Source organism: Panthera tigris, chromosome A1 (assembly GCF_018350195.1).
Source record: "Panthera tigris isolate Pti1 chromosome A1, P.tigris_Pti1_mat1.1, whole genome shotgun sequence".
Taxonomy (NCBI): domain Eukaryota; kingdom Metazoa; phylum Chordata; class Mammalia; order Carnivora; family Felidae; genus Panthera; species Panthera tigris.
Genome location: NC_056660.1, coordinates 14,599,901 through 14,612,412, shown reverse-complemented (window position 1 = coordinate 14,612,412; position 12,512 = coordinate 14,599,901). Strand labels below are relative to the sequence as shown.

At 41.4% G+C, this 12,512-nt stretch overlaps 1 protein-coding gene across 3 annotated transcripts in view; it reads left to right on the top strand.

Moving 5' to 3' along the window:
• The window catches only part of DCLK1 (doublecortin like kinase 1), a 334,659-nt gene that overhangs the window by 168,609 nt on the left and 153,538 nt on the right, over window positions 1-12,512 (top strand). For all 3 annotated transcript variants that reach the window (XM_007097655.3, XM_007097657.3, XM_007097656.2), the window contains exon 3: window positions 3,661-3,760. In XM_007097655.3, coding sequence (XP_007097717.1) covers window positions 3,661-3,760 — 100 coding nt within the window. The remainder of the gene's footprint in view (window positions 1-3,660; window positions 3,761-12,512) is intronic.

Here is a 12,512-nt window from a genome sequence, read left to right as displayed (position 1 = left end):
CTGAAGGAAAATTCTCACAGTATGTTGGCCTAGAGAAGAGGGTTATACGTCGTCTTCTGTTACTCTATTTTGTTAGATGGAATACGTTACAGCCACCTCCAGGTCAATGATAGAGGGCGAGAGCACCGGTAATTGAAGTGGTCAGATTATCCTAAATCCATCTTTTTCATAACTTTGTGTTTAAGCCTCCTTTACTATCAAATCTTTTATCAGGGCTTCTAACAAGAAGCAGTTTTCTAAATTTGAATGTGATCTACTGACCATTCCCAACTTCAGCAGTGGGAGGTTATGAGCAGGGAAACGGCTAAACGATCCCAGAGCAGAGAGCACAGAAAACCTTACAATTTCTGATAGTTTAACAAATTCTTTGATTTTAGTCACTGAAGATTGAGAGGTAAATGAATACATGTTGCTTGGCACTGAAACGACCTTTTCCTGTCTTTTTGTGCTGGGTGATGACAGTTACTTTTCTTTAACAATTGCTACATTCCTTTTATGTTCTTGGAATCCTGGAGTTGGAAACAACATCAAAAGTTCATCATGTTTCATTTCCCACTTGCCAACAGAATTAAACCTAAACTGTCCAAGCTGGATCATTGGCTGCTGTGTTCTTTGAGTCTTGGGCTTAAAGGATGGCTATGGGTATATAATGGAAGGGAGTTAGTTGGCTGGCAACCTGTTTATCATGTGTTATAGTTTTTTTATTTTTTAATTTTTTTTTAACATTTAGTTTTGAGATACAGAGCATAAATGGTGGGAGAGCAGAGAGAGAGGGAAACACAGAATCCGAAGCAGGCTCCAGGCTCTGCACTATCAGCACAGAGCCCGATGTGGGGCTCGAACCCACAAACTGTAAGATCATGACCCGAGGTGAAGTCAGACGCTTAACTGACTGAGCCACCCAGGCGGCCCTCACGTGTTATAGTTTTGATGATAGTTATCTGCCTGCTTAGCGATAATATAAGACATGCACACATAGATGAATGTGATCTGATTGGCAGTCTGATGTTCTAGAATACAAATGAGGGGAATATGTGGAACAGAAGGACAATGTTCTTTGGAAAACAATATTTTTCATCTATTAAGGTTTGTTATCATGTTTGGCACAAAGCTTAGCAACAGAGTAGGCCCATCATAGGTGTTTGAAGGAGTAAAAAAAAAATCTAGCAAATAAATATTTACCAGCTGAAGAAATGTGGCTGCCCAGGAGAGTGGGTTAACTGTTCTTCCCATTGTGTGTTCCCAGAGTTCTTTTCAACTCTGTCAGTGCAGACCCCAAGAGAACCACGTTACACAGTAGTCCCTATGATACTATGTGAAAAAGAGTTCTAGAATCAAATAAGATTGGGAAATACTGGATTTTCTATCTCCTGTTTGGAATTATGGTGCACATTAGCATGTTAGGGCTTTGCAAAGACTGGAAATAAAGAAACCTGTTTATATTGGGTGAACTCGGTATTTAGTAAATCTATTTGACCATAGGGAACTCCCCCCCCCTTTTTTTTCACAAAACCTATTGACCATTCACACTCCAGGAAACACTGCCTTTTAAGGTTAATTGTTCATATTTTTGTCTGAGGGAGAGACCACCTTTTATTCATTTTTGTCTGTATGTGCTCTATGCTAACTTGCATATAGTAGGCACTATAAAGACTTACACATGTAAAAGGAAAATGGCCTGTATGGGTTGGTTGGGATGACATCAACCACTGATCGAAAAGGCTGGGGTGGAGTGCTTGTCTTGAAGATAAAGATAAACAGGGTCACAGATGAGATCAGACAGAAAGGGAGGAGTGAAATGGAGTGGGTTCTGAATTCAAAGGGCCTGTTTTTAACCCAAGTAGAAGACCAGAGCTTCTGACACCACTCTTGAAGATCTTTAGTCTACTTTTTTTTTTTTTTTTTTTAATGTTTATTTATTTTTGAGAGAAAGAGACAGAGACAGAGTGCGAGCTGGGGAGGGGCGGAGAGAGAGGGAGACACAGAATCCGAAGCAGGCTCCAGGCTCTGAGCTGTCAGCACAGATCCCAACATGGGGCTCGAACCCACGGACTGTGAGATCATGACCTGAGCGGAAGTTGGACGCTTAACCAACTGAGCCACCCTGGTGCCCCTTTGGTCTATTTTTTATGACAATTACAATGTCCCTCTTAAATCACCTATATTTTCAAGCTTTTCAGAAATCTTTCCTGGGTGTACCTCACTCACACTTAATGCGATTACCATACTATTATAGCAATTTCATTCTTAAAATTTCAGCCAAGCGATTATTTGGAAATGAGAGCCTACTTGGCAAAACTATCTGAAGGCTACACATGACTGTGTTTGGGGTCTCTAAGCAAGGCTGCGTTCTCCCAACTTACTACTGTAAGGCTTACAGCACCTTTGATGTGTCAGAGCAGTGCCACCCGGCGCTGAAATAGAGCAGAACCCCAGATATGCCCTGCAGCTGACTGCAGACAAATAAGGGAGTGCTACTAGTAAACAGAGGCCCCAAGGATCCAGGGGATTTTTCTGTGGTCCTCAGATATCCAAGACTCTCAATGCTATTAGAGAGTCTATTTCATACAGCTCTGAATGGGTGCCTTCATTTGGCTGCTTTATGATTTGCTCCAAGCAAAGGAAATTGAAAATAGATAGAAATCAGTAGTGTTCCCAGTGCCTTGTGTTGGCATCATACATATTGTGAGCAAAATATTACACCACATATCCAGAGACAGAGAGCCGTGTGCTTGAAATTTTTCATTTTGACCACAAGTGCTTGAAAAACAACATTTAGCTCTCTTAAAGTTCTTACTGGAGAATAAGCTGAATAAATATCCAAAAGTTGTTTTAAAACTTTCCTCTGGCGTAACTACAAGAAGCTGGGCAGCACAGGAGTTTTAAAGTTTAGTATCCCTTGAGTTGTGGGCATACACCGTAACTTGAGTTGCCCCGTCTCTGTATCTGAATTTAAGAAATAACTATTCTATTATTCCTTTTATGAGGACTTCCATTTACATTTCTGTTTTTTTTTAAGTGGATTTGTTTATTTTGATGGGAGGTGGAGGGGAGGAGGGCAGAGGAGGGCACGGTTCCATGCACCGTGAGATGACCTGAGCCAAAATCAAGACTCAGATGCTTAACTGACTGAGCCACCCAGGCGCCCCTCCATTTCTGTGTCAACTAGAGGTAGAATGGGTCTAAAGGAGATCATTATATTCATACTCTGATACAGGTATTTTTCTTCAGTAGTTACCCTAGTAACCACCACACGTTTACTATATTTGTTGCTAAAATCATATGCTGACTTTTATTGCTATCGAGGAATATTACATTCAAAAGAATAAAGGGGTGTTCCTTTTCCACATCTTGCTGCATCCACTGTATTATGAAAATAAAGGGCTCTTACCTCATAGCCTATTGATATGTCAAGTAATAAATGTGACAGTTACCGGTTCTATTTTCCTTATCCCGTCTTCCTGCACAACTGAAATGTAACATGTTTCTTACTAGTAACAGATGCTGGAAACCTTTTTTTGAAATTCCTCTGGAGAGGCTGTCCTGTTGATTCCATTAGACGTGGGAAGTGGCTTTATGCAGATGTCTACTTGCCAGGATGCAATGTTGTAATTGCTGTTCTGCTGACCCCTTGCTGAGTGCCATGCTTTTCTCTTGTAGGTGATGTGCCTTCAGGACTTTTTTGGTGACGATGACATTTTTATTGCATGTGGACCGGAGAAGTTCCGTTACCAGGATGATTTCTTGCTAGATGAAAGTGGTAAGGAAAAAAAAAAGTTCAAAACCAGGGGAAATTTGAGGCAGCTTTCCAAAATGAGCCACACCAGGCCAAGATTATGTCAACCCCAAAGCTACCAAATCAGTTTCAGATCCTCACCCAGCATGTCTTTTCCATATCTAGAATTTCTTTGATTTTTTTTATATAGAAAACAGATGAAATGATAATTGGAAAGGTTAAATCATTCAGAAGAGTAAATTACCAATGGCTAATTTATAACCGTTTAATAACTAAATTGATGTTTTATAGAAGACCATGATGCAGATTTCTACATTTTTAATTATCTATTTTTGTCAACATGTGTAGTTGAGAGCTTTGTAATCATAAAATTATTGAGTGTGTTTCTCTGTGAAGCTTTCACTTTACCTACTTTTAGGTTCCTAACTGGGGACAATGGCTAGGTATCCCTTTTTCTTTAACTACTACAGAATTTGTATGTCATTAGCATCTGTGAGAGACCAAAAAGGAGGAGGGTAGGTCCTTGGATTCAAACTGAAATGTGATTGTAAAAAATAGAGAAGAGACAGTTGATCAAGAGGGAAAGAATTGTCTCAGGAAATGAATATGAAAAATTGTGACTTCAAGAATGATTTTTTTTGATGCCATAAGTCATCTCAAGAGTCCTAACAGCATCACAGAAAAGATTATTGCACTGAAAAAAAAAAAGAGACCTCTCCTTAATCGTATTACTTCTAATTTAATTGGGAGATATTACATATTTATGGACAATTCAGACTCTAGCTGGTGGGAAGTGCTTTTTGAAGTGATAATGGATTTTATACTAAAATGCATGTGGAAACAAATTAGTGAGCTTTTGACAAAGTGGATGGGAAATACTTGAGTGCCGACTTGGTAGGGTAAGTGATGTGATGGAGGGGTCCTGCCCCGCCCCTGCTGATGTATGTTCACATATAGTATCTATATTAATGGTATATACACATATCATCCATATGCATTTGAACATAGTACAATTATTTCATCATTTAAAAATGACTTGGGGTGTGTGGGGAGGGATAGGAATTAGAAAGATTTCCCCTGTATTGTGAAAACTTCGAATGCCCAATGGACGTATATATTTGACATGAGATATGACATAATATGTTGGTTGGATAGATAGATAGATAATATGATAGAAGTGTCATTTGAAGAGATTTAAGTTATTTTGCTTCAAAAAAAACCTAGTTGAAAGAGTGATGTCGGTATCCTTCCCTCTAAATAAATTTTCTCTAAATACATTCCATCTTTATCTCTGATTGATGTGCCTTTTGGGGGCCAGGATTTATGTAAATCTATCATACACAGGGTGCCCCCTGGGAGGACTCTCCCATCCCACCCCTGCCTTCTACGGGATGAGACTGCTCTGTCATTGTGCAAAACAAGAGAATGTTAGGAGTCAGGCAGGAGCCAACAACAGTTTCGAGAAAAATAAACTGCCTTGACTTTCAATTTAAAGAAAATAACTGCTTCTGATAGAATAGTCTGAGAGAACAGATAACGTTTTGAAATGAAAGTTTCATTTGTTACCTCGATAGAAAACAAGCTGTCAGATTCCGGCTGGAATACAGTTCAGTGTCAAGTCAGCAGTGTTGACCTGGGGCTGCCCAAGTGTCTATCAGGCCTGCAGGTAGGCCTGGGACCTCCCCTGGCCCAGCCCCTCCCGGTGAGGCCTCTGGGTTGGGCTTTGCCTTCCCTGCAATGTGCTCTCACACCATATGCTGCAACTTGTCCTATTCCCTTGTGACAATAGACAGGCTTTCTGGAAAGCACAACAGAAAAATACCAGGAAATCCTTTGTGATTTCCCCCTTAGAATCCTTTCTCATTAAAAAAAATGCAGATAGGGGCACCTGGGTGGCTCAGTTAGTTAAGCTTCAGAGTCTTGATATGGGCTAGATCATGATCTCACTCTCATGAGATCTGGGTCCTGCAATGGGCTCCGAGCTGAGTGTGGAGACTGCTTGGGATTCTCTCTCTCTCTCTCTCTCTCTCTCTCTCTGCCCCTATCCCCACTCCTTCTCTCTCCCTCCCCTTCTCTGCCCCTCCCCTGCTTCCATGCACTCTCTCTCTCTCAAAATAAATAAACATTTGTGTGAGAGAGAGAGAGAGAGAGAGAGAGAGAGCATGCTCTCATGCTAACAGAGGAGGAGCGGAGAGAGAGGACAGAGGATCCGAAGTGGGCTCCATGCTGACAGCAGAGAGCCCCATATGGGGCTCAAATTCCATGAAATCATAACCTGAGCCGAAGTTGGATGCTTAACCAACTGAACCACCTAGGCGCCCCTAAATAAACATTTAAAATATTTTTTTTAAAAGGCAGCTAGCTAGCTAGATATCTACATACACGTACAACAGTGCATGTGAACACACGTGGATCAGACACCTTGCCCGTCATTTATGGTTTGCCACTTTGAAGGACCACTTCAAACTATTTCAGTGAGAAAGTGCGAACTTCAAGTTCTTACCCCCGATGAATATACCCTAACCATTTCTTGGTGTGAAATCCATTTGCTGAGTAACAGTGTCCTCCTCCATCCTAAAAGAAACACGTGGATTGGGGGAAGGGGTAGAAAAAAGAATCTAAATTGAGATTTTACTTCCTTGGATGAACTTACTCTGAGACTAAATTCACACATTGACAACTGCAATTTCCCTGTTGCTTGTACAGCATGTTCTAGTGCTAATGTATTAAAATTTGAATCTTTTTTTAAGTGCTCTGGGATGATTTATCCCAGCTTATCTGTACTTGCTAAATGGTATTTGCACGTTGCGGCTTCATTTGGCCTGTTCCATACTAGCTTCCTAAAAGGAGTATCAGTGGGGGATACAGACATCTTCAGAATTAATACTCAAGCAAGGCCGGGCTTGATTTAGTGGCATCAAGAAGTGGCCTTTTGCCACAAGGCAGCGCTTTTATTTTGTCTTTCAAGATTAACCCAGCTCCCTGTGTGCTCAGGATCAGCAAGAATACGTCCCCCTAATTACTGCTGGGCCAGCTCCTGGAGATGGCTTGTAAGGTCTTTCCAGGGAGGAATTCTGCCATTATAGACTTATATTTCGTGGGCTGCATTGGAGCCAGATCAATATTAGAAACTGTGAGGGAGCATCCTTCCTCCCCTAAATTTTCACATGCGGGAAAAAAATGCCTTCTTTTTTCCAGCTTAAAATGTAACCCATTTTAAGCAATATCGTCATCAATCGGTGGAGTCTTAGCACCTTTGAAAAATGGTGGATACAGCGCTATATATAGAGACAGACAGGCCAACAGCTCCTTCCCCTGCATGGGCTGCTGTCTCATTTAGAATGATGAAACATAGTCAAGGAAAATGCCAAATTGGAGACAGGAAGCTTAACATAGTTTTGCTTGTATATTGATGATAAACTGACAAATTGGTGATTTTGTTGCCATTAAAAAATGAGAGGATTTTGTTGAGGAATGCCCACCTCACACCTAGGAGGGACGATTAACCCCTCGGTGATGAGCTTGTCACGGGATGTCACCTTCTGTCTGTCCCCTCCCCCCCCCAGCTTCAAGCCAACACCCCCCAAACCTGCTAGGCCAGTGCCTTCACCCATTTACCTCACCCCTGCCAAGCCTGCCACCTGCTCAGGAATCTGAGTATTTCTCATCCTCTTTTTTTACCAACTCCTGAGTGCTCTTGAATCTGATGTTAATCGCCATTACTTCAGACTTACATATTTTTGCACAGATGTTACTAGCTTCCTAGGGCTGCTGTAAGAAAGCACTGTAAATTAGGTGGCTTCCAACAACAGAAATTGATTTTCTAACAGTTCTGGAGGCCAAAAATCTAACCTCAAGATATAGGAAAATTTCTGTCTCCGAAGTCTCTGGGTAAGATGCCTTCTAAGCTATAATCCTAGTTTCTGGTGGTTGTTGGCAATTTTTGGAATCCCTTGGCTTCCTGCACCGTTACTCCAGGGTCTGCCTCCAGCCTCACAAGGCCTAATTCTCTGTGTGTGCAAATTTTCCTCTTCTTCTAAGGACCCCAGTAATTGAACTAAGTCCCATCCTAATCCAGTATGACCTCATTTTAACATGATTACATCTGCAAAGACCCTATTTCCAAATAAGGTCACGTTCACAGGTACCAGGGGTAGGACTTTAACATATCTTTTGGGGGACACAATTCAACCCACCACAGATCTTTGAGGTTGTCCAGATTTTATTTGAACTTGAGTTACAAATAAACTCATTTTTATTTGTTTGTTTCGGCCTGTCTTTAGATTTTCACAGTTATAGCTTTATATTAATCAGTACAATACCTAGACAACAGAGCTGTGACAAGACTGTCCCCTCGTCTGACCTTTCACGGGTAGGGTCACTCATCTCGTGGATCAGAAGAATGCTGTGAGATGGTCTGAGTAAATGCATTGGTTAGCAGTGCATTTGACAGGGCCTCTCCTGGAATCCTTTTGACTAAGATAAAAATATATGGTCTGAATGACATAGGTGGTTGTGTTTTTAATTGATTGAACTGAGTTGCCTTGTCCAAGAGGCTGATGTCCATGTGGTGGCGGAGATCTCTGTTAGAATTCACTCAGAGGTCCCTGAAGAGAGGGACTTGTTTGTACGCCGAGAATCACACCAATAGGGTTCTGCCTTGGATTCTGTGTAGTTGAGTGTGGCTAGAAATGCCCATCTGAGAACATTGATGGTGTATGGATGAAATCATCTGGTAGGAACACAAGGATCCACAAGGATTTTAACAGAATGGATTGTATCCAAGAAGATAAAATTAAATTGGTATTAACAAAAAGTAGTGCTTCGGGTATTTTTTTGTTTAAAAAAAAAGCCAGTTTTACAAGCTTAATTAGGAGTAACGTAGTTTTAACAGTAGAGCATGCATGTGAAGATTTTAGTTGACTGCAGGCTTCTTGTGAGATGTGGCTCATTTGCCGAATGGATTGTAGGCACGTCATATATCATAAAACCTTTCAATCCGCCTGATTGAACATGGCAAATGTTGACCGAAAGGTAAAATTAAAAGTGCTCTTCAAAATTCACAAAGCTAGTATACAAGTAGAGTAAGTATAGTGTAGAAAAGAGAAGAAATTTAAATTATTGGGCTTTCACATGGGTTTTGTAAGTTTGCAGCATTTATACTTTTGAAGTTTTGGAAGTTTAAAACTGCACTAAGACTTTCGGGATACCGTGTGTGTGTGTCCATGTGTGTGCGTGCGCTTGTGTGCGTAACGTCCTATTTCTGAGGAGTGCCAGGCCAGGTGCTCCCTGTACTAGACACACCCATCGGAAGTACAGTGTGCTTCCTGGGTATGTGATTCTAAAGGTTTCTTTGTTTTTGAGGGAGAGATAGAGCACAAGTGGGGAAGGGGCAGAGAGAGGGCGGGGGGGTGGGGGACGGAGGATCCGAATCAGGCTGTGCTCTGACAGCAGCTAGCCCGATGTGGGGCTCAACCTCACAAGCTGCGAGATCATGACCTAAGCTGAAGTCAGATCTGACTAAGCCACCCAGGTACCCCCTGGGCATGTGATTCTAGAAGGAACATTTCTTTGGCTTCTCCTATGGACTCCCTGCTGGTGGGTGCCCAGAATCCACTTCGTAAAACATTTCTGGAAATACTCCATCCTGAGCACTTTCCAGGGACCCATGTCCTGAGTGAGATGAGACAGAAGCTGCATTAGGCAGCCTTCACCAAGCAATGATTTTGATTGTTTTCCCCAACTCTGCGTAGTAAGAAAATGGGGTTAGAACCTAGAATAGTGGAAGCCGTCTTGGAGTAAGGTTAGAAGACAGGTGTAGTCCAAGTTCCATGTCCTGCTTGCTGTGTGGTCTTTGTATCTCTGAGCCTGCTTCCTATTCTGGGAAACACCTTTTTTTCCTGGGTTGTAATGGACCTCAAATGAGATAATAAATGTCAAAGCACGTTCAGAACTGTGTTCCTTGTTACTTAGTGAATGATGTTAGTGAATGACACCTCAGCTAAAATATACCTCCTAGTGGACTGCAGCTGGACTCAGCCACGTAGATTCATTTGCAGGGCTTAATTGGAGGCAGATGTCACCAAGATTTGGTTCTGGTGCTCTTTAGAACCAAAAAGCGATTATCTGTTGCTTTCTTCCCACTCTCGACTTCTATTCCTGTGGTGGAGGTAAGAGGGAATTAAGGGACCTTTGAAGATATCCACCCTTCTCTGGAGGGAATCTCTGGAAGATTAAACCAAACCGCATCTAGAACCTTAAAATGGATAGACTCTTAAAATGGACAACATTCAAGGGTCCCAGCCTGTATGTCCACATAGATTTGGGTCTGTGGGATTTTTGGTGGCCCCATCACTCTGTCCCAGGGCTGGTGATGCTAGGAAACCATAAGTCATTACAAACACTAGGAAAATGCTCTGAGTCTGGATAGGCCTCCTCACAGAATGGATTTTTAGCTACTGCTAACAAAACTCATTTTTTCATGCATCCATTCATTTATTCAATAGGCTAAGCTAATTTAGCATGTGCCAGGCAGTATGCTAGGCACAGATAACTGTGCATTTACTGCACTTACATGAAATATGACCGGCCGACCCGTCATAAGACTTTTAATATTGCTTATGTCTGAAAATGCCAACAGATCTCTGGCCCTGAACTTTGACTCAAAATATTACGTGGTGCTTCTTGCCGTAGTGTATTTTATTCCTTTGGAAAAATATTGTGGGAAATGACTGATGGGGTCATAATAGACTGACTTCTCTTTATAAATTTAAATTTTAATTGGATTATATGGCCAGTTTAAATTGAATCTGTGGGCATATTTCTTTGAGATGCGTGGTACTTCATGCTGGAATATTTTATTGTTTCAATAAATGTTAATTCTAGGAATGTATGGTTCTTATTTTTTAAAAAACTCGATAGCTTTCTTATTGAATAATTGCCAAGTTTCCACGACATTTCATTGTTGTGTAGAAAATCTGGCATGATTTTGATTGCATCGATTTATAGAATGCAGCCTGATGTTTGAAATAGAGTTTTAGGGTTTTTCTTTGTTTTGAGTTCCAGAGAGCACATTGGTAATGTACTTACTCTTGTCAGCAAGTTCCCATTTGCCTCTTAGCGGTGGTAAAACTGGAGGGGTTCAGGGTTCGGGAGACTTTCTCCACCATAACTACATTTTAGCTCATGCATAATATAAAGTTCCCCAGGACATAGTGATATTTTCAAATTTCATAGCTGCCAAGCTATGGAGACATATAGAATATTATTCTTTGGGACAGGACCTAACTCCAGCATAAGCTAGTTCCTTTGCTACAAATAGATGATTTTCTAGTTGGGAAATCAAGACATTGTGTAACACATGCGGTCTTTTCTTTACACTTTCTCTTCTGGTCCCCCTGGGCTTCTTTTTATTGTATTCAGTCACATTGACGCCTGAATTGTTGGCATGGAAGTACCCTACAAATATAACATTGACAATGAATGCTGCACACTAGGAGTATTGAAGGCTATCAGCCCACCTCTGTGTCCAGGGCAGAGGTCCCTCACATGGCATTGCAATAGCTGTTCATCCATCCTTACCTAGAGCCCTCTGTTCTGCAGCTTACAACTGTATAAGAAGGTCAGTCCCCTGTGCTGATATCACCAGTGCTGATATTTTTATAAGTTCTCTCTTTTTTTATGCTTATTTTTGAAAGGGGGGGGGAGGGGCAGAGAGAGAGGGAGACAGAGGATCCAAAGCAGGCTCCACACTGACAGCAGAGAACTAGATGCAGGGATTGAACTCATGAACCGTGAAGTCATGACCTGAGCTGAAATCAAGAGTCAGATGCTTAACTGACTGAGCCACACAGGTGCCCCAAGTTCTGTCTTAAAAAAAAAAAGAAAGAAAAAAAAGTTTATTTATTTATTTTGAGAAGGGGGGAGGGGCAGAGAGAGAGAGAGAGAGAGAGAGAGAGAGAGAATGAATCCCAAGCAGGCTTCATGCTGTCAGTGCAGAGCCTGATGTGGGGCTCCATCCCATGAACCATGAGATCATGATCTGAGATGAAATCAAGAGTCAGACGCTTAACTGACGGAGCCCCCCAGGCAACTCTTTTATAAGTTCTTTCTTATATTGGGCCCGAGTTAATCTCTTTCTAGCTTGTACACAGTAGTCCTGATTCTGCCCTCCAGAGTAATAAACACCACCCACTGCCTTCATTCACAGAAGATGAACTTCTGTAAACTACAGGGATGATCAAAGTCATTCACTATAAACTGTTTTATTTGCCTTCCTTCTAAACCAAAATGTCTTTATATCTTCTCTCTTCTTTCTCTCATCTTTCAGGGGAAAAAGAGTCTTTTTTTCTAAAGGCAAATGCAATGTTCTTGACTTTGTCTTCTCTCTTCTTCTTTGTGACCTTGCCTTATCAGTCTTCCTTTCCTATTGTTCTTGTGGATTTGTCGTTTTACCCTATCTTTACCGTCTCTTTCTCCTCAACCTGCAGCCACAACTAAGTTTCTCCTGTCCTAAGAGGACCTTCAGTCATCTCTATCACCTCATCAAACCACAGTGCCCTATCTCTGCCAAACAGCCTTAAAAAACAAAAACCCCACAAAATTACTAAAAAAAAGGGCAAAATTACTGTCCTCAAGACCTTCATGTCCTCATCCTGACTCACTTTTTATACCCTTGGATAAATAGTACCTTTTAAACATGAGACTTATGGGGACCTTTTTTCACTGAAAGTTGTCTTCCACTATCCTTTTAAATGTATATAGTGGTGGGAGTTCT